The sequence below is a fragment of the Furipterus horrens genome, unplaced genomic scaffold (assembly GCF_987537825.1).
Source record: "Furipterus horrens unplaced genomic scaffold, mFurHor1.1.pri manual_scaffold_15, whole genome shotgun sequence".
Classification (NCBI taxonomy): Eukaryota; Metazoa; Chordata; class Mammalia; order Chiroptera; family Furipteridae; genus Furipterus; species Furipterus horrens.
This window is the reverse complement of record NW_028327185.1, coordinates 11,663,883-11,686,974: the sequence shown is the minus strand read 5'-3', so window position 1 is coordinate 11,686,974 and position 23,092 is coordinate 11,663,883. Positions and strand designations below refer to the sequence as shown.

Here is a 23,092-nt window from a genome sequence, read left to right as displayed (position 1 = left end):
AGGGAGGACGGAAGGAAGGAAGAAATGGCAATTATGTGATGTGATGAAGGTGTTAGTTAACACTATAGTTAGAACCCTTTTGCAATATATAAGTATATCAAATCAACACATTGTATACCTTAAACTTACATAATATTATATGTCAATCACATCTCCATAAAGCTGGAAAAGTATATAAGGAATAAATATTGCCCGAAAGTTGTCTGTAATGTTAAGTTCTGTTTGCTTATCACATTTTCACCTCAATTTAGAAGCTAGTTCTTGAACACTTGGGCATCCACTAACAGAGCATCAGAATGAGCTCAAAAGACCTAAATTTTAGCATTTTTCTTGTCCTCAGATGACTACAAAACCTTCTCTGAGTCACAACTGATGCACCGCGGGAAGAGGAGAAGGAGTAGGAAGCTATGGACCTGAACAGCTTCTGTGATGTGTTCAGCCCTAAAACTGTATGCTTCTACTATGCTTAATGAAGGAGCTGGACAACGGGACTCCTCACGCAGTTTCCAATCTAAGTGGGGCCTTAGGAAATGGACATGTAACTAATAAGAGAGAATACTCACAGTTCCCAAATGACTGGCGGAGAAAATACCAGTGACAACTGATGTCACAACAGGGAAAGCTCAATCCTCGTTAGGTGGATTTCACCAAAGATTTGAGCTGAACCTTTAATAAGCAGGACCTGGATAAAAGATGGGGGGGAGACACTACAGACTTCCACAGTGCATCTACCATGAATCTACAAACCCAAAGCGCACTTTACACATCATTTAGCCCCACCTTACACTCATGGAGACAACCCCTCTTGACATGTGAGTCTAATCCTGAATGAAGCTCTTCCAGGGACAAGTAGCTCTAAGCTGTCCCTGGGCAGCCCGGCATATCACTGAACCGCTCAGATGATCAGGTTCTCCCACATACTGAGCCATAATCAGCTCGCTCACTATGACAGGGCTTTCTGTCCTTCCTTCATCAAGCTTTATAAACAAGCACATATCTAAATCGTCTCTTTAAACATGTAACATTAGGTACCGAAAATAAAAAATTTAATGAAAATTGAGACTTACAGAGAGTAGGAGGCTATTTTCTCTCTGATCAGGACACATTTGTTTTTCAATCTGGCCTACAAAATCCAACTCCAAATTCATTCACCTTCTTACGTTTATAATATACCAAGTTACCTTATTTTCCACATCAAATAGCAATGTCTAATTTCTGCCATCAAATAAAATCATTGTTTCTGCCTGTTACAAAATTTAAAAGAGAAGTTTATCACAGTTTTCACTACTATTAATATAATACTTATTGAACATTTTTTTGTTTCATCATAGGTCCTTCTCATCCAAACAGAAGTAGTCAAACCACAATGTAAAGTCTATCCATAATCTAAGAAAGAGATCTGAAGAATCAAACAAACACTTTCTGAACCTGAGTTATACGGCCAAAATAATTCTACTAGAAAATCGTATCATTACATTACATTTCAAGGCAAAATAACAACATATAACATCTGTAATTAAGAAAAAAACAAAAACCAAGGATGATAATGTATGTAAGACATTAATGAAATATACATTTTCTTCTATTTAATTATTTTATTTCTTCCTAATCCTAAGTGAAATTCTGTAGGTTTGCTACTGTATTACTGAATTAAAATGCTTTTTAAGTTACTGAATTAAATCTTCTTGGAGTGAAAAAGGAAACTCAATAAATAATGACCGCATACACAGTGTGCTTACAAATGTGGCTGGCAATGGAAACCTGCAGAACTAATGGTTTGTTAGAAGGTAATGGAAAAAATACTTCCTATCCTATTTTTTTAATTGGAGAAATTTCTGATCGCATCCTCTGGTTCCTACTGAGTGTGCGCACACACACACATGCACACACACACGCACACACATGCACACACACACGTGCATGCACACATGCACACACACGCACACACACAGAAGCTTCTGGCTTAGAAAGGATAATTTAAGGGCTGGTAAACAATGGCCCATAGGCTAACTCTGATCCACCACCTGTTTCTGCATAGCCTGCAAGCTAAGCATGTTTTCTTACATTTGCAAACAGTTGGAAGAAAAGGAAAAAGAAGCATATTTAAGCATAAGTGAAAATTATAGGAAAATCAGTGTTCAGTGTCTATAAACCAAGTTTTCCTGGAACACAGCCATACCTGTTCAGCTATATACTGTGCATGGAAGCTTTCGGCTCTAAGGGCAGAGGTAAGGAGTTGCCACCAAGACCATAAGTAGCCTTCTCACCGTGCAACACAAATCACCGTGATGCAGCAATAACTCACTCTTGCCTGTTGGCCTACGAAGCCTACAGTACTGACTACATGGGCTTTCACAGCAAAGGCTTGCTAACTCTGCAGTAATTAATGTAATGATTCATCATTTCCCACAGAATTTAGGATAACGTCAGCCTCTGTGATTCTAAGCTATCAACTAACTTACTGAACTTCTTCAGTTTTACTAGGATAAAGATTTCTTTTTACACAGTCTTGTATATTTATAGTAATGTATTGATTTTTAAATGTGTTTAATAAAGTGTATTCCATGAAACGGAAAAGGGACAGTTTGCATGGAATTCAAAATAAATAAAATGGAATTCCTGGCTCTACGAAAGTCACATTCTAGTAGGGAGACACAATACTCCGGTAGAGGTTTTCGCCACTAAAGGGAAGGCCAAAGCAAAGAAAGTAACCACCACCATTTCACAATGACATATTGTCATTGTAAAAACATCACCTCTATCTCATTTAATGGAAAGTTATACACTCAAACAGATAAGGCAACAAGGCTTGGCAAACACGTTTATCCATCAATAGCTTTCATGAAAGCATTGGCTTTATGTAAGTAATTAACCTTGACCAACACAGGTATAAATAAAAATGCTGATTAAGAATTTATTAATTATCCTCCCAACTTCAGAAGTTAGCTGGCATCTGGTCTTTAACTATGATAAACATACACCAACTCATCACAGGTTACTTACACATAAATGAAGAGAAATATTAACTGAATGGCTAAAAGTGAAGAACATGATAAATAAATATAATCATTAAGAACGCATGATTTGTTTTGTTTAGAAAGTCCAAGTGTTCTACAAATGTCACTTAACTTAGAAGAACATTTCTGAGAAAAATTGTCTCAAATCTACTCAGAGATTCAATCTACTGTAATAAAGGAAAAACATATAAATCATAAATGCATCAGCATTTTGTAATTAGAATGCCAGGATCTGCATGCAGTTAAGTATCTTGGCTGTTTGCCTGATTTACTTAAAACCAGGAGAGGTACAATCCCAATAACTAAGTCTTCTAGCAGCTGTTTCGAGCAGAAAAGAGAGATGCTCCCCCAGCAGCTTCCTCCAAATACACAGATAACATGCACCCCGGTGATTAGGGGTTAGTAATCCTGGTGTGTCTGCTCGCTTTCAGTACTAAATATTTAATGGCATATTTTTCCTTAATGGGACCCAGACACATCTGATCAGTCACTGGAATCATTTAGTAATTCAGTCAAAGTTATCATACTGCCATTTCACATTAACTTTGTAATTAGATAATTCATCACTTTATTAATTCAAAAGATTGCTTTCTTTACTACTTTATAGCATGCTACAATGGTGAAACCCAACTGAGCTGATCAACAAAAAGCTCTAAAATTTGGTCCTATATGAACTTGAAACCCTCAAGGGGCAAATACACACACATACCCCTGACCTTTCAAAACAAGGAAGGTAATATTCTTCCTACAAATTAGCCTACCAGCAACTCTGAAGTAATAAAACACCAGCATATCCGGAATGAGAGGGCCAACAGAACTGAAACTTTAAGATTAAAAACCGAATATATCATGAACAACTTGTTTTTGCTTCTTATTGAGGTGTACCATTCCTAAGCAAATAAAAAGGACAAAACATGGTTATTTGGTAATTTTTCCTCCATGTTAATGTGCACACACTAATAAACTTATGAAGTCACAACAGAATATCACATAGATTACTTATTAACGCTCGATAGCTAATGGCACACACCAGCCAAATGCCAAGTACCTAATCTTGAATATAATATCATTATTTTTTGTTTGTCTCATTTATAACACAGCTCAATAAAAAATATTGTTTCTATTTCTTTCCATATCATGAATTAGCAAGATTCTTGTTTTAACACATTTTCTATTGTTACTCTAATGAAAAAGAATGCTCCAATAAAAAAAAAATTTACTAAGAATAAAACTGAATGTAAAATTTAAGTATCATAGTACAAAAAACATCTTCTAAAATCCTCCCTTTCGAAGCTATACAATCACAGTGTATATTACAAAACCAGCGGCCACTAATAGAGTTAAAAATTAGAGTTTGGAAAGGCAAGTTCTGGAGGTCACATATGTGCCCTAAAGAATAAAAATAACATGCTACCAGGAGACTTATTATTTTGTTTGAAAGGAAAAGGGAGGGAGCATCTTCTTAAACAGATGTGGGATTTCTAATCAAAAAAATTCTGTGGCAGTTGTACAATTTTATGAAGTTAAAAAGTGCTTTTCAGAGAGCTCTGGAAACACTAACCATAACAAGTTCTGTGGTCAGGAAGGTCACTTTTATTCTTGCTTCTTCCAATTTACTGTCTGTTTTTGAAACGTTTTATGCAACTAGTTTATTTTCTGCTCTATTTTTCAGATCATATCACGTTTCCAGTCTACCAAATGCATTTTTAGAAAAGGAAGTTACAAGCCTAGAAACAAAATAATTAAGTCATTTTTTCTGAAACTTATATTCTGTGCATAGAAAATAAGCTCTAAACCATTAACTTTAGGTTATTAATAACCATTATCAATTATCAATGTACGTTCTGAAGGATGGAATAGAGAAATACTATATGTTCCATGCCATTTTGTTGTATTATAACAGGACAACTGAATGGCTTTCATATTTCACGCCTTCTTTTTAAGATGCATGTGTGAGAAACATTTCATTCATCAGAGAAAGCTTGTTTTTACATTTCCAACATGATATCCCAAGGAACTACTCAGAAATCATGGAGCTGTTACAAATACAGCAAAGAGTATATGATTTCTGTCCGCAATAGCTACAGGCTGAAACCATGTCAGTTATTACAGGAAAGGTACTATTGCCTGTTTGCAAAATTTCCTCTCCAACAAGATAGGTAATTCTTAGCATCTCAAGAGACATGAGCCCTGGGCACAACGGTAACCATCTGAGACTCTGGTTTATGATCAGTCACAGAGTGCCCTCTATGTGACATAGAACGCCGAAGCCTCAGAGTCGGATATGGATGAAGCTGGGAGCAGTGGGCAGCAGCAGCAGTGTGAGATGCTCTCAGTGCCTGTATCTGTGTGTGATGCTCTCGGTGCTTGTATCTGTAATGTGTGATACCACTTTTATCACTCCCATTTCCAGATGAGGAGAGACAGAAGTTGAGAGAATTTTATTTACTTGTCTGAGAACATGACATCACCCTTATACTACTCAGTATCCTGGTTAAATTTGTCCTCTGTCATTCTCTCAGATTTTAAGGTTTATTATTAGTCATATATACATTTTCTATATTTGTAATAAATGTTAAGAACTAAATTAGTAAAGTGAGCCAATGCTATTGTCATGCCAAGATAAACCCGTTTGGAAATCTACTGGGGAATTTTGTGTGAAGATAGAAGTGGGAAAAAAACATGTGGGATGGGAAGGAAGAAGGGCTTATGAAGATGGAGACACAAACCTTCTCTTCCCTAATCAATCTAACAAACAGACAGCAGAGATGAACCTGTCCTCTATTTTTCATGGACATATAAATAATTGCGTGTCTCCTGTGCTCTAACTGACAAGCATCTGCAACGCACCTCCCACCCTTTAAAAGGCCACCATCATTAGTGCCAGTGGTGACCATCCCTGTCCTCATACTTCATACCTTTATTTCCATTCACCCACACATCCCCAAGTAATGTGTAATCTACAACACACACGTGTGCACACACACACACTGCTGTGCAAATAAAGCTTCAAGCAAATCACTTCTGCCTGTCCATCCAACCAGATCACGACTCTGCAGCAGCTCCTCTATAGAAATTCTGGAGGTAATATTACCATCACAAATTTTCTATTACCAAAATGCAAGACCAGCATATTAAACATCAAGCTTTTATTCAAAAGTTCTAAATATAACTGAAATATGTATTTCACGGGTAGTAGCTATCATTGCAAATCTTCAGAGGAGCCAGCGCCCTTCAGTCCCCAGCCACATTTCAGGACCACTGTCTGTAACGGTTCCCCAATACCATCCTCTCTTCTGAAATTCACAGTATCAATCTCTACTTCCTGTGTGAAATCCTCCTGGATACCCTCCTCTAGAAAAATTTCTCATTCCTGTCTCATGCTACTTAAATTTTATAGTCGGGCAACAATGTCACAACTGAATAAAATATACAGCAAAAAATATAATAAAACAATAAAAATACAGCAAACTCCCACAACTGCTCCCAGACAAGAAGAAGCTAACAGAGATCATCACAATCAAACCAGTATTACAAGAAATGTTAATGGGACTTCTCTGAGAAGAAAAATAAAAATAGATAAATATAAATAATGAAATGGCAATGACCACATATCTATCAATAATTACTTTAAATATAAATGGATTAAATGTTCCAGTCAAAAGACATAAGGAGGCTGAACGGATAAGAAAAAAGAGACACTTACCGAGGCTGCTTAGGAGAGACTCACTTCATATAGAAAGACACACAGACTGAAAGGAAAGGTATGGAAAAAGGTATTTCCTGAAAATGGAAACAACAATTGCCAGACAGAATGGACTTTAAAACGAAGGCTATAACAAGAGACAGAAAAGGACCCAACAATTCCACTTGTGGGTATTTATCTGAAGGAAGCCAAAACACTGATTCACAAAGACATATCCATGGTCATGCTCACTGCAGCCTTGTTCATGGTAGCTCAGATATGGAAGCAGCCTAAGTGTCTATCTGCAGATGGGTGGACAAAGAAGGGGTGCATATATACAACGGAATATTACTCAGCCGTAATAAAATAATGACATCTACACCAACATGGATGGACCTAGAGGCTATCACGCTGAGTGAAATAAGTCAGGCAGAGACAAATACCATATGATTTCACTTAGATGCAGAATATAAAAAACAAGGTCAATGAACAAACAAAACAGAAACAAACTCATAGATACAGAGAACATTTTGGTCACTGCCAGATGGGAGGGGGTTGGAAGAGGTATAAAAAAGGGGAAGGGACTAAAACGTATAAATTGGTAATTAAAACATAGCCACAGGGATGTAAAGCACAGCATAGAGAACAGAGTCAATAATATTTTAATAACCATCTGTGGTGCCAGGTGGGTACTTGACTTAGTGTGGTGATCACTTCATAAGTTATAAATGTCTGATCATTATGTTGTACACCTGAAACTAATAATATATTGTATGTCAACTCTAATTGAAAAAATAAACAATTATTTTTTAAAAAAAGAAAAAATATTTAAATTAAACACTATTTATAGTGGGGTGTGGTGCTAAGGAAGCAGAGGAAAACTTGGAAATATCACCCAAAAACCACTACAAAATAATGTCCTTGGAGTAATGAGAGGAAGGTTTCCAATTAAAACCAAGTCCTAAGCAGCAGAAGCACATTTGGTACTGAGAATCTAGTCCAACAGGAGATAGATACTATTTTTCTTTTTTTTTTTAAAGATATCATTTATTTTTAGAGAGAGGAGAAGGGTGAAAGAGAGAGGGGGGAAAAACATTGACGTACAAGAGAAACATCGATCAGTTGCTCTCGCACGCCCCCAACCGGGGGTGAGCCTGCAACCCAGGCGTGTGTCCTGACCAGGAATCTAACTCGTGACCTTTTCCTTTGCGGGATGATGCCCAACCCACTGAGCACACCAGTCAGGGCTACATACAATTTTTTCAACAGAAAAATCCCAGAGTGTTCAAAAGATAAGCTGCCAACTTTGGAGGAATTAATTGTGGTCTTCTATTGGAAAGAGCCACCATCCCAGCAGGGAATGAAACATGCTCTCAGGATTGAGAATCTTCTCCTTCTCCACTAACCCCTTTCCTTTGCAGGGAGGTGCAGGTTTGATAAATGCAAGAATATCCCCAAGTAAGACTTTTGACTCACTGAGGTATTTTGCTTTGGTAGATAATTTTCAGATTCATAATTAGCCACATATTTCTATAATCCTTTATCAAGAGTGCTTTGCACATAATAGGCCTGCAAAAAAATAAAATAAAATAACAAATAAAACAAAAAGGTCTACTTAATTTAATAAGTGAATTCAGTAACAAACACCTCTCAGGTGGCCAAGAGGCTTGATAACAAAAGACATGAGGATTCATTATACTACTCTCTCTACTTTCACGTATATTTGAAAAGTCCATAATCAAAAAGTCAAAAAAATTAAGATATAAACAAACTTAGGAAAGTTCTCAAAAGTCCCTATGCTTTAAATGAAAAGATGAAGAGCTAAAACATAAGCGGAGCATGTCTAATACCAGTATAGAACCTGAACAAATATAAATCAGCAGGACCAAAAGTAAAAAATTAAAGGGAATTTTTGTTGAAGGCACGTGAAGCCAGGCTTCTTCATTGGCTTGAGAAAGGCAGGTCAGCGTGGAGCTAACTCCTGACCATTTGTACATTAAAAAGTAGCCACTGTAGGCAGTACAGTCCCGGTGCCCATTTCTTCTCTGGCTAATTCTGTGCCGGTAAGACCAGGAGAAGGGCAGCAGAGAGGAATAAATTCCTCTGCCCAGTGCTCTCCACCTAATTCCAATGCATTTGTTGGGCTCAGCTCCATCACACACTTGCACTGCTATGAGCTCAGGGGCTCACCCCTAAGGTTTGCAGAACACCAGCTAGCTGAATTTAAGGCTATTCTGTTCTTTTGAAAGAAAAGGAAAGAAAGAAAAGAAAACGAATAAGGAAGAGGAGGGAAGTGATCTCTTTTAAGGACAAATTTATAACCAGAAAAGTAACAATAATTCATAAAATATTTACAGAACTTTAACAAGGAAGTACAGGAGTCATTGGTTAATATTGCTTTCGTCTGATGATTAACCTATATTTAAGGCAGAAATCACACAGGTCTAATGCCCTCCAAAATCTTAAAGATGAATATATTCTACTTTTGTAGCAATAACAAATACAAATATGTGGGGGAAAGTATAGCGTATTACTAAAAATTTGTCCATTTAATTATAATGACAGAATTTTCCTCCTATGCAATATGGAGAGAATTTCATGATAATATACCTAAAATTTAAATTATTTTTTAAAAAACAAGAAAAATAAGATAGTAATTTACATATTACTCATTTTACATTGAATAGAAATTTTTAATTATTTTGCATGAGTACTAATAACACCATTAATTAGTTCTTGAAAAAGTTCCAACAATAGAAAGAACTGTCACAGAATAGCCACAGACTTAACACTAGGAATGAAGTTACAGTTATCCTGAAGTATATTTTTATCTTTCAGTAGGTGTTACTTTACATTGTGCGTCACATCAAAGGGGCCTGCACGCACTGTATACAGCTTATCCACAGCAAGTTATAAATTTCAGAAGAATATGAAATAAACATCAGAAACTTCTCAGATGCATTATAAATAACCCTTATATTTTAAAATCTACTTTAAATTTTAGACAAACCAGAATTTACTGCTAAAATATTACCAGAAAATCATAAAAAACATACTCTAAAGATTAAAAATACACTTGAGAAAAACAAGACTAGTATATCTCTAGCAATCACACTAATTACATTTAAATTCTTAGAAAATAAGATTATAAAATATACCTTAAAAATATTCATGAGATATATATGTCATTAGATGAACACTTGCAAATTCTAAAATAAGTGGCAATTTTGCCCTCAAATGTAAAATTCTACTTGATATTAAAATGTGATCAATATTTAAACAAATCCGAACATACGATTTGAGAAATCAAGGACAGTGAACACACAGTAGTAACGAGGGTGTATCTGATCCTTTGTCCCCGTCCCAGGGACACCAAGATAGATATCAAGAATCAATCAATGTATTCTTTCACCCTGGACCCCAAAACTATCCAAATCATTTCTAAAAACAGCACTTCAGGTAGCAACTACCAAGAAACCACAGATCAAATAGTAAATTAAACCTATGTTCTCTCCCTAGTACAGGATTTTAGTGACCTGACACATTTAAACAGATTTTTAGGCAATTATTTAAAAATCAGAAATGGTTATATTTTCATATTTAGAATACACTCGGTCAAAAAATGGGTTCAATAAATTTTTCACTTCAATCAGACAAAAAAACGTTAAGAATCATATGATTTCACTCCTATGTGGGTATAAAACTAAAAGCAATAAATGAAGGAACAAAAACTCACAGACACAGACAACAGTACGGTGGGTACCAGAGGGAAGGGGGCAGTCAAGGGTAAAGGGGGTCAGAAACATGGTGATAAAAGACTTGACTTTGGGTGGTGGGTACACAATGCAATATATAGATCATATGTCATAGAAGTGTATGCTTGAAACCTATATAATCTTATTAACAACTGTCGCCCCAATAAATTTAAATTTAAAAAACCAGATCCTGTTGCTGAAACACTATGACAAAACTAAATGAATGCAATGGCAGAGGACACCTTGAGAGCTGACAACAAACGTACTTGGGTCAGTAATAAGAATACTGATAACATATTAAAAGTAAACCCTTTTTAGTATAAGCAGTGCATTCTTTCACTCTCTACTCATTAAGGCAGGAGAGTGACATAAGACATGATGTTCATGGGTCAGCAGCAATGTAAAGAGTAAAGGGCTGATATGTGGCATTAGCAAAGACACCAAACTTCACACTTACTTTTGCAAAGGCTTCAAAAATGTCAAAGGAAGGTGGCAGCTGAGAAACATCCTGTATTTCTTCTCTCATAAAATGTTGAAATGTCATTGCAAGTTGCCTGATGCCCTCTTTCTTATCTTCAGTCAGTTTGTTAATATCTTTTTGAAAGAGAAAATAAATAGGACAATTACACAGTGAACTTTTTATGGACAGTTTTCAGGTGTTCAAAGGTAACTGTTAAACTAGATATTTCCTGCCCCAAATTCCATTCTGACAGAGAGCAAACATGTATCTTTTTATTTTTTGACAACTACAAGCCATGATACATACATTAGCAATTAAATTCTGCCAAAGTTGATCTACAGTATAAGGTCAAAAGTCTATCAAAACAAAATAAATACACATACAGATGAAAAAAAAAAAATTTTTAATCAATAAAGATATGTATTACCAGATTTTCTACATCATCCTGTACATATGTTCAAACCATGATAAATGCATATTAAGCCGTGAATGTAAGCAGACTTCCATGAAACAATTTACAACCAGGTCATGACTGAGGAACAGTATCATCTCACAGGCAAAAAAAAACAAAAATAAAAAACGAGAAAGTGAAAACTGAAAAGTTCAGCTAAAGTTCAAATTGGTAAAATTTGTCATTAGAAAGTATACCAACAAGAAAACATGGATCAAGCAAAGAAATCTCAACTTCGAAGTTATGTCCTGGTTGAATAAACAAGATATAGTGTTGCTTCAACCAAAACAGAGTAAGAAAATTTACCTTTTTAAAAAATATATATTTTATTGATTATGCCATTACAGTTGTCCCACTTTTCCTCCTTTGCCCACCTCCATCCAGTACCCCCATTGCCTCCAGTAACCCCCCTGCCTTAGTGCATGTCTATGGGTTATGTACATAAGTTCTTTGACTACTCCATTTCCTATACTGTTTTAAACACCCCCCCCTGTCTATTTTGTACCTACCAGTTAGTGCTTCTTAATCCCTGCACTGTTACCCCCATGCTTCCCCTTCTCCCTCCCAACTGATAACCCTCCAAATGATCTCCATGTCTATGAATCTGTTCCTGAATCAAATCAACAACTCAGAACATAAGAAAGAAAAAAGCATTCAATCAGAACAGCAAGAAGAAAAAAGAATTAAAGAAAGCAAGGACAGGCTAAGGAGCCTCTGGAACATCTTTAAACATGACAACATCTGAATCATAAGGATACCAGAAGGAGGAGAGGAAGAGGAAGAAATTGAAAACTTATCTGAAAAAATAATGAAAGAAAACTTCCCTAATTTGGCAAAGGAAACAGACATACAAGTCCAGAAAACACAGAGCCCCAAACAAGATGGACCCAAACAAGACCACACAAAGATACATCATAATTAAAATGCCAAAGGTTAACGATAAAGAGAGTCTTAAAAGTGGCCAGAGAAAAGAAGAGTTACCTACAAAGGGGTCCCATAAGACTATCAGCAGATTTCTCAAAAGAAACTTTGCAGGCAACAAGGGACTGGTAAGAACTATTCAATGTGATGAAAAGCACGGACCTACAACCAGGATTAGTCTATTGAGCAAAGCTGTCACTGAGAATGGAAGGGCAGATAAAGTGCTTCCCAGACAAGGTAAAGCTAAAGGAGTTCATCCTCACCAAGCCATTATTATGTGAAATGTTAAAGGGACTTATGTAAGAAGAAGAAGAAGAGGATCAAAATTTCACCTTTTTAAAAAACTCAATTTAATTTATACCACAAAGGGGTATTAAGGCCAAGAGTGCACAATTCAATTAATACTGTTGGAGAGCATTTCACTTAAGGCAGCATGTACGACATTGCTGCTGAGAAGGGCTAATGTTAATGGTGAAACTCACTGCGAGAGCTGTTAATTACTGAGCAGTAATATGTCAAGAAAAATAATGACTAATTAGCCCTCTATGAAAACTTGAAAAGAAATATCAGTTGAACTACAGCATAACTCTGCTGCTCATGTCAGGTCTACACATTTTCTTTAAATTACGTGTTCGACAGAACAATTAACCCTATGGTTTCTTTTTTCTTCTTTTTTAGATGGTAGTAAAATATACAAAGCATAAAATTTACCATCTTCACCATTTTTAAGTGTACGGTTCAGTGATATCAAATACACTCACATTGTTATACAAACATCACCAACACTCTTCATCTTGTAAAACTGTAACTCTAAAACCATCCAACAATAATGTCCTATTCGCCCTCCCCACAGCCCCTGGTAACCACCGTTCTACTTTCTGTCTTTATCATTCTGACTGCTCTAAATACGTCATATAAATGGGATCATACAGTATCTGTCTTCTTGTGATTAGCTTTTTTCACTGAGCATAATGTCATGAAGATGCATCCATGTTGTAGCATATGTCAGAATTTCCTTCCTTTTTAAGGCTGAATAATATTCCACTGTGTATATATAACAAACTTTGCTTATTCATTCATCCACTGAGGGACACTTGCGTTGCTTCTGTGTTTCAGTTATTGTGAATAATGCTGCTATAAATGTGAATGAGTAAAGATTTGCTCTCAATTCTTCAGAGTGCATAACCAGAATCCAGGTATGGTGATTCTATTTTTAATTCTTTGAGGCATTTCCACCCTGTTTGCCACAAGAGCCATATCATTCTGCATTCCCACCAACAGTGCACAAGGGTTCCAATTTCTCCACATTCTTGCCAACATTTGTTGTTTTCTCTCTCTTTTTTTTTTTAATAGTTGCCATCCTAATGGGTATGAGATGGTTCTCACTATAGTTTTGATTTGCATCTCTCTAATGATTGGTGATTCTTAAATAATAACTTATTATCACTGGCACTTAGGGATCCGGTAGCATAAGTCTATACTAGATTTGTCTCCATCCAGAAATGTTAACCTGTGTAGCAAACTTACTCTATGAGCTCTGGTTACTTTGGGTTGACGTCATTCACAACCTCAATAAAGAGGATCTGTGCCAATATGAAAAACAAATAAATCCTATGTTTACTTAACACTCAGATTTGGAAAGCCCTTCACTGTCCTGAAGTAGCTTGGCCACCGCTGTGGGGGTTCAGGAGAAGAAAATGCTCAGCGCTGTCAGGGGGCCTCAGCCATCTGTATTTCTATTCTCCTCGTCATCGAAAGGGCCAGTGGACCTAAAAGCTCCCTGGAACACCACAGTCCCACCCTGGTCACATCCCTGTCCCCAGGCATCACAGAGAAACCAGGGGAGGGAAGAAGACAATAAGGGAGAGGAAACAGGACAATTATTTTTGTCCACTAGACTAGAGGCTACAGCCCCCTCGCTGCCTAACCTAGCACTTTGCAAACCCCTATGTGGCCAGAGCTACCTCGGAACAAATTATGGTAAACAAGCTCATGTTAGATATTCCTCACATAACAGAGACAAAAAAATCAAAAGCAATCCACCAACTCAGCAAATAAATGACAGGAAATGTTTTTTAGATGCTGGTAGACAATCACTTACTTGATTCCAGATCATAAAACGAGTAAAGTTTCTCCGAATCAGAGGGAGTTGCTTCCATCTATAAAATAAGGGGAAAATTTTTTTTCAAGTTTTCCAATAACTAAATGAATATGTTTGAGCATCTTTAGACAGTTAAATGAAAGTTTATTAAAAACACAAAATTCCATACAGTATATTCCTTCTCTTCTTCACTTTCTGAGAGCTGAATATCTAAACAGTAACCACATCAAAATAAAAGTTGTGATTTAATCATCAGCTTAATTTCCAAATGCAAAACACTTGTATCAGTTTTCCTACTTTTATATTCCTCCCCAGCTCTACCCACACAACTGTGTCACTGGTAGGATTTTATTAGAAGTTACCATAAAAGCAAAGATGGATGAATAAAAATAATAATTCATTACAAACTGTATAACCGTGGGTAAATTACTTATACTTGAGTCAAGAGGAGTCCATTTCTTCATCTGGAGCATCAGAGTAATAACAGTGCCCGGTTCACCGGGCTGTTGCGGGGATGAGACGAGGTATATCCTGTAAAGCTATCACCACAGGCCTGGAGACAGTAAGTGCTCCGTACAACGTAACCATTATTACGGTCGCCTTCTATTAGATTCTGATTCAGTAGATCGGGGTGGGGACTGAGAACTTGGGCCTTGGGTGAGTCTGAAGAGCCCGTTTCGGCTCCAACCCTGGTTCTCTAGCTTTTCACTACTAATAAAGTAGGAAAAAAGCCCACATTCAAATATAATAGTCATTATAGTTTTCCTATCCAGTGGTTAAAGTAATGCTTAAAGACAAAGTTGCTCTGAGTTTATTAATGCTTTGAAATAAATTTGTATTTTTTTAGTTCAACACAATGTACACATTTGAAAATAGCAGTAGATACATGTTGTATATTCGGTCCAAAGACAATGCCCATTTGGTACTGCAAATCCATATTTTAAAAAAATTAAGCTGATATATAACACTGTATTAGTTTTAGGTATATAATCATACTTTTACATTTTTAAAAACCCCTATAAAATTTTATAACCAAAAAAAGTTAATTAAAAAGAACAAAAACAGGACAGATGAGCGCTGGAGCCTGAAATCACGTGAGGAGGTATTCATGCTCAAGCCCGCCCCAAAAAGCTGGAGGGTGCCACCTGAGGGGGTTTCACCGAATCCGCGAGCTGTTTTGGCAGAGTGAGGAAAAGAACTAAATCATTTCTGTAAATAAAAAGATAAGTATTCTTCCATGTAAGATTAATTATCATCAGATTAAAATCTCACTTGAAGAGACAGCAAAAATAAAACGTTATATACCTGCCCTGTGCATTAGTTCCCGGTAGGAAAGTAATCACGGCAATGCGACAGGGTAGGACCTGTGTCTCCTATCCCAGGGGACCACTCACAGGCCTCCAAAGAGGGGCGTGTGTGTCACCACTGCCCCTGATGCTGTGATTAACAGGAAAACCACATGTTTTTGTCTCAGGACCCTCCCTGGAATGATCCACCTTCTACCTTTACGTGGGTTTAAATTCAGCTTAAATAAGAAAAATACATGCAGCTGTGAGTGCTTTTGTCAAATTAAAATCCAAGAATATTTCACAAGGTCTATACTCACAAGTCTGACAGCAACTCTGCCGAGAAGTCGGACGGAATCCGGAGGGTATCTGGGTTTGCAGCTTCTCAGGCATTTGCATTCCCGCTTGTGGTCTGGCCAAGCCTTTTTCTGTTAGGACAAGGGGTGGGGAGGGCATGCCAGACATAAAAATGTATCTTTCATTTACACTGGTTTTGAATGTTGAGAGTTATCAAAACTAATTTAATTTCAATAGCCTAAATATAACTGCAAAATAGAAAAACGGAAGCAATGCTTTAAAACCGTTAATGACCCAGGACCCTGTCTTTGCTGTGTGTGCAATTACCAGGCATGGGTACGGAGACCCTCCACTTCACCCCAGTCCTTCAGTTTGCCCCCTCGGCTATTACCTGGCCAGTGGAGTCCAAAGAAAGAATCATTACGGCTTACTTAATAATTTATAACACAGTCTGTTAGCTGATTACATAGGATTCAATAATAGATGGTGATTTGAATACCAAAAGAAAATACACTCCAAATTAAAAAATAAAGCACATGGTTCAGGAGAATCAAGGCAGGGCACAAAGCCTCCTGAATCTCTCGCTGCTCTAGTGAGCATAGACCTATCAGGAGGGCTCACGTCACACAGAATATAAAACCTTTTTGTTTTTGAAGAGAACACAGAGAAGGGGTTAGTAGCTAAAATGACCAAATGTCTGGTTTGCCCAGGACTATCTTATTTCTGTTGGCCTGGCCTAATTATTAACAGTGCCCCCTTTCCTTCAGAAAAGGGCAGCTTGGATGATAACTTATACGGTGCCTTACCCAAGATCATAGCCATGTGCTGGTATGGCTGAAGAGACCGCTGAGCCATCTGACAAACCTTACACCAGGGGTAAGAGGCCTAAACGGAAGGACATGCACTCTCCGAGTCTTGGGTCAGAAACACCAAGGCTCCCCTCGTATGGATCACTTCTATACGAAAATAAAACCCGAAGTGGTTGATATGGATCCCTGGTGAGTGGGAGACAGGAAGCCCAAGTGCACAGTACGTTCTAGTCCATCATTGAAATGCCTGATGGTCATTAACACTTCTTCCTTAAGAAACTGTCTTTCGGCCTCCCAACCTCAGGGCCTATAAAACCCCCCTGGGAGGAACTCTCTTTTCCACGTACACGCAAACGCACAGCACAACCAAAAATGTTAAAAGAGCTGCAGCTACTTAGAAACTGCGACTCAGATTCAAGTTGAAGCAGCATTTTGCTCAGAAAGGCTGCCCGTGTTGAGTTGTTGGGTGGAGGTGTGGCTGTCTGCTGCTACGTCCTAATAACCCAAATCCCGGAGACACTGTTTGCTGGGGGTACACAACTTCTTTCATCAACTCCAGTCATGGTCACCCCACTTCATCCCTTCATATCCACTACAGCATTGTTCTTAGTGTGATGCTTATAATCTGTTTTTATAGTATTTATACTTCTCACTTCTAAACAAGGCTGAGCTGCTTCAAAGTAAAGATGTGTATGAAATCAGGTTGTAAAATTAGAAACGGAAAATGTTAAAATTATGAAAAAAGTACAACAGCATTTACTTAACATTCTACAGTGTGTCAGACACGTGACTAAGCAATTAAAAAAGAATATTTCATGTAATTTTCACGATAATCCAAATGGTAGATGTTACCATTTAAGATTAAGAAAGTAAAACTCAACAGCTGGGATCTAACTACTAAGCTATGTAAATAGAAAAGGGGAAAGTAAAAATTCTTAGTATGCTAAACATGAGAGCTCAATAATTACTGTGTGGTGTGCTACATTTATTTGAGTTGCCTTACAGGCAAGGCAAAAAAAAAAAAAAGAAAAGCGTAATGGCGTATATAAATCTCATCTGACAAAAAAAGAAAAACACAGAGCTCTACCAAGTATTAATCACAGGAGGAATTTATTCTGAGAATGCTAGTCAACATACTGGACAATGTCCTCAACAACTATAATGGCCTTTCATACAGCTACTTCTAAAGTCAGTATTCACTGAAAGGCATAATATTAAAATATAACTCAGTGGGAAAAAAAGGTGTCTATTGTTCAGGGGGCTAGCCTTAGAATAGCAATTAGCAATTACCAACATGTGTAAGCTCCCTAAAAAAATATGGTTCCACTGTCAAATCAGTTTGAAAAATACAACACAGTGAAGACCCTGCTTAGAAATTCAGAATGCTATGTTCTACTAGAAGTTCTAAAAAAGCTCTGCATTAAAGGAACTTGTATGTATTAGTCAGCACAAAGATTCCCAAAACTGTAACTGCTATCAGATACAACGACATACTTTCTTTCCTTCATCTGGTCTTTGAATGAGTGTGAGTTAAGCAAATTCACAGTCATTTGCACTGAGAGGAAACTAGAGTGTTGATATTTTTTATTGCTTTTTAAGGGAGAACCATAACTTCGATGGAAAAGTTTTCATTTGGCATTAAAAGTCAAGAAGCCTGTTGGGTGCCCTGCCAGCTCTGTGGGCACCCTACCAGCTGTGTGGGCGGCCATGAACCACACGGAGCCAGGGGGTCTCGGAGGAAGCATCCCGGGCTCTGCTCAAAGCCTGCATGCCTGTCCAGCTGGAAAGGGCTGCACCTACTAAACAAGGCTGAGGTTTGGAGCAGATTGTAAGCAATACCTATCCAACTACAAAAGATCAGTCATCATTACTCCTTTTTTACGACCTTCAGCTTTGAGCAGCTCACTTATCAGCGTGAAGTAACTACAATATGTACCCCTAGGTAATGAACCAACTGATCTGTTAGACAGCGTTATTTAAACCCCTAGATTTTTAGAATTCTTATCAAAAACAATATTAGGACTTTAATATAATTAATATTGAGCTTTCATTTCTCAACAGTAATTAGAAACTAGACAATATATGTTTCTTAAGGCTATTCCTAGACTACTGCATGAAAACGTCAGACAACATATTTATCTTCCCATTCGCTTCAGCAAGAAAGATATTCATTCTGTCCACCTCAAAGCCATATCAGATCTATATAAATATTACAAGAAATCACAGCACTTGAAACTGGTCTGTAATACAGTGTCAGCTTTACAGCCTACTTCATTTCTTACCGTGATATTAACATCCATGTTTTTAAAACATTCATTGTTAGGACATATCGTTCAGCTTTACCCATCACTTCCTAATTAGCCTTACTACAGAAACATACCAAGAAATGGCTTACAACAAAATATTTTAAGGAACCGCATTTGACTTTGAGGCAAAACCCCACAATCCCACAAAAACATTAGGCATTATCTTCACTCTCTAAACTTGAACCTTTGCTCTAGGCCTCAACGGCCCATTATAACAGACCACGAAATCTCCCGGTTCCTCAAACAGCCTTCCTGACTTACTTTTCCCTATTTTCTTCCATTACTACAAATACAGGAAGTAATTAAGATTTTGTTCACAATACTCCTGTAATGTTTATTGTTCTCATAGTTGAAAATTAACAATCATGCACAATAAGTACAAATCAGCATGAAAGACAAAAGAAATTAAAATATCGTGTTAAGAAACAAAGACAAGAGGATACAAGAGTTTTAGATGAAAAAAAAGGAAATAAAGATATCTATGACTCAATTCCATTCTCAGACATGGCTAATGTATAAACTTCAAAATCTATATACAGTATTTTCATATGTTTTACAGCATTTACAGTGATTCAGAACATAAACTAATTAACTAACCTAGTGGTTTCCAATAGGAATGGTCCTGAGCGTTTTGAAAAATTTACAAGGGTACTTTTGATAACAGTGCTTGAGGAGTACCATGGGCATTCAGTGGCCAGGAACCAGAGATGCCAGACAGCTTCTGTAGGCCAATTCCATACAAAGACAATTGTCCCAAATGCAACACGACTTTTAAATGCCCAGTCAGACATTCTATAAAGGCGACAGCTTCTAAACCTCCTTTCATGTATATAAACAAAAAGCTTGTTTTTACAGTCTTAATAGCACTGAATTTTCTAGGTAAATCAAGGGAAGACTGTTCTAAGCACTTTAGCTAGAGTTATTCAATATTTCATAAAAGCATATCACCAAAGGCAACACCATTTATAGCGTCTGCATTACTAATAAAACACATTTTCTGATCTGTTATTTTGTACGTCCCTTTTCACAGTGACTGTGTATGGGTGCACGTACATGACTTCTTAATTGTCTTCTACGCTAGTCACACCTGAGCATTTACCTACTGAAATACATATTATTTAGTTGTAAGATATTGTAGTTTTTTTCTCCTTTATATTGATACTTAATTCTGAAAATATGTAACTAGGTAGATTATATTACCTATGAGATTATTTCAAAATAGTAGAGAGTACAATAAAAATTAGTCATAGAAAGGTGAAGCTGGGTCTGAGAGAGCTGAAAATCCCAGGTCCAGAACAATGGCACACAGTTATACACACCATACACATACATAAAAATATGTTTTAACATACACAGCCTGGGACCCACCCCAGAGATTCTGACAGCACTGATGTGACAGGATCAGGTGTCTGGAAGGTTCCATTTGTAGCTAAGGCTGAAAACCACTGAGTAAGACTAAATGAAAAATGTGGTCACTTATACATGTTAAATAGATGAAACAACAAAACACTATTCTATATTTATCATTAAACTATTGCCCTATGGAATGTGTGTTTTATTATATGAGGTGAGGAAAGTGTTTCTAAGCAGGACATAAAACCCAGAAATCATAAAAAAAAAGATGTACATATTAAACTAGATAAAAATAAATCATTTGTGTACATCAGAAGGAGAAAACACCACAAACAAGGTGACAGAGTACAAACCGGAAAGACAAAATCTAAAACATATGTAGACAATATTAAATGTCTCCAAAATACAAGGAGGTCTTACAAAATAATAAAATAACAAATATTTCAATTTTACAAAGAAAAATGTAAAGGACATAAATAGGAAATTTGTGCCTAAAAAAGAAAAACCAATAAACAAAAAATACAAACCACACTAATGATCAAAGAAATGCTAACAAATAGGTAACAAAGACGGCCCATTTGTTTAGCAAAGTTGAATGAAACTAACAGTATTTAGAAGTGTCTAGGGTACAGGGAAGTGGGGACTACAGTCTTATCAGTAGAACAGTTTCTCCTAATTTCTGATGGGTTTTTGGTAATATCAAAAATTTTAATGTACATATTGTTGGCACAGAAGTTAACACTTATAATGCAATTAATCCTAGCACATTTAAATGATATATAGAAGTAAGTGTAAGAATGCTCAAGGTAGGCCCTGGCTGCTGTGGCTCAGTGGATTGAGCATTGGCCTGCGAGCCAAGTGTCACTGGTTCAATTCCCAGTCAGGGCACATGACTAGGTTGCACGTCAGGTCCCCAGTTCGGGGCATGAGTGAGAGGCAACCACACAGTGATGTTTCTCTCCCTCTCTTTCTCCTTTCCCCTCTCTCTAAAAAAATAAAATAAACAAACAAATAAATTATAAAAAAAAAGAAAGAAAACTGCTCCTTTACTTCATTAATATTATAAAAAAAAAAAAGAATGCTCAAGGTAATTTTGTTTAACACAATAAAAAGTTGGTAATAATTTTTCCAACTTTTCCTAAAAGAAAAAGCTATTTTTGCCTTTCTCCTTTTACTTTCCCAATACTGGTTGAATTACTACAAATATTATGTATTATATTTATAAATATAAGCAAATATAATTATCCTACATGTAGTAACTATGCTTTGGGGGAAAGCACTTTTATATAGAAGAGAAAACAAAATTACTGTTTAATAAACACTTAACTTTTTAATGTTTATTTTGGAAAATCTGTAACTTGAAGAACAGTTAAATGTATTAATATTTAAATGTTTTAAAAACTGCTTTAGTGAATTCTTTTGGTAATGTCAATGAAGTCTTTTGTAATGCAAAGACTCACTCAGTAAACTCTTTTATCATAGCTTGGTTTATATCTGGTTTTCTTAAATAAGTATGCTACTAATTACATGCATCTTGCATGTAGCAGGTGTTTAAGAAATATCTCATAATTTATTCTAAAACTAGCACCATTTAGCAGATATAATTTGCTATATATTTATCATTGATTATTTGAAATTAAGGCCATCCAAAAAGAAAAAAGGACAGTGAAATCCGTAACAGCAGGTTTCTGACCAGTGTGTCTTGACCTTGATGGCTTGGTTACAAAAGGAGAGGGCTGACGAGATGCTGCAACAGAAACAAAAAGTTAACTTTCTTACTCAAGGTAACCTTTGCACTACTAACATAACATTTCCTCCTTCCTTAGATACAGAATCACTACGGCTCAATAATCCATTCAAATACTGGCAAACATTGGGTTTTGGTTGGAGTAAATACTCATTTTTGAGCAGCTTATTATTGTGTGGGATGAAATATGGGAAGGGTCAGCACATACTGATGCTGGTTTCGGTAAAACACATTTAATTCATGACCTGGGCTAAGCAGACATTTCTTCAGTAACAGGAATGATCTCAAGGGTCTCTAAGGCAGCCTCTCAACGATAAAATCTAGAATTTTGTAATACCAACCCCTAACAAATACCTGAATTATGTCAAAATAGGTTTGAACACTTGGAATAGTATTTTCCTCAAACCTTGGGTAACTAAGGATGAAGAAATTGGCTTAAAATACATTTAAAAATTATTTTAAGCTGGCTTATTCAACAATTCCATTTGTGATTAATAATTACCAATTATTAATAATGAATAACTGAACATCTTCTAAGTGAAAGTGTCATGATTTTTTTTTACCATGTATGCAAGATTCACTCCATTCACAATCAATCATCTACAGAGGTCTCCTATGCGCAAAACTTAAGAGAGTTGAGTTGCTGTGCAATTTATAGGGGGAAAAAAAGGGAGGGGCCAACCATTTTCCATTCCATTATAGACCACTTAATAGCAAATAAATAATATCTCCTTCTTTATGCCTCAAATGTAATCCAATATTGAATTACAGGCCGACAGAAGAAGATCTGAAAAGCTGGAATCTGGGGACAGGAAATGGAAAGCTAGGCGGGCTGTCTGACAAGCTACAGTTGACTGACAGGCATTGATTAAAATCTTGCATAAAATCTCCTTAGAGCGTGCTG

General features: G+C 36.6%; 1 protein-coding gene across 2 annotated transcripts in view; it reads right to left on the bottom strand.

The window, feature by feature from the left end:
• The window catches only part of SMYD3 (SET and MYND domain containing 3), a 466,700-nt gene that overhangs the window by 360,837 nt on the left and 82,771 nt on the right, over nt 1–23,092 (bottom strand). For both annotated transcript variants that reach the window (XM_090263211.1, XM_090263212.1), the window contains exons 3-5: nt 15,997–16,104; nt 14,391–14,448; nt 10,915–11,051 (exon numbers count right to left, since the gene is read on the bottom strand). In XM_090263211.1, the coding sequence (XP_090119337.1) occupies nt 10,915–11,051; nt 14,391–14,448; nt 15,997–16,104 (303 nt within the window). The remainder of the gene's footprint in view (nt 1–10,914; nt 11,052–14,390; nt 14,449–15,996; nt 16,105–23,092) is intronic.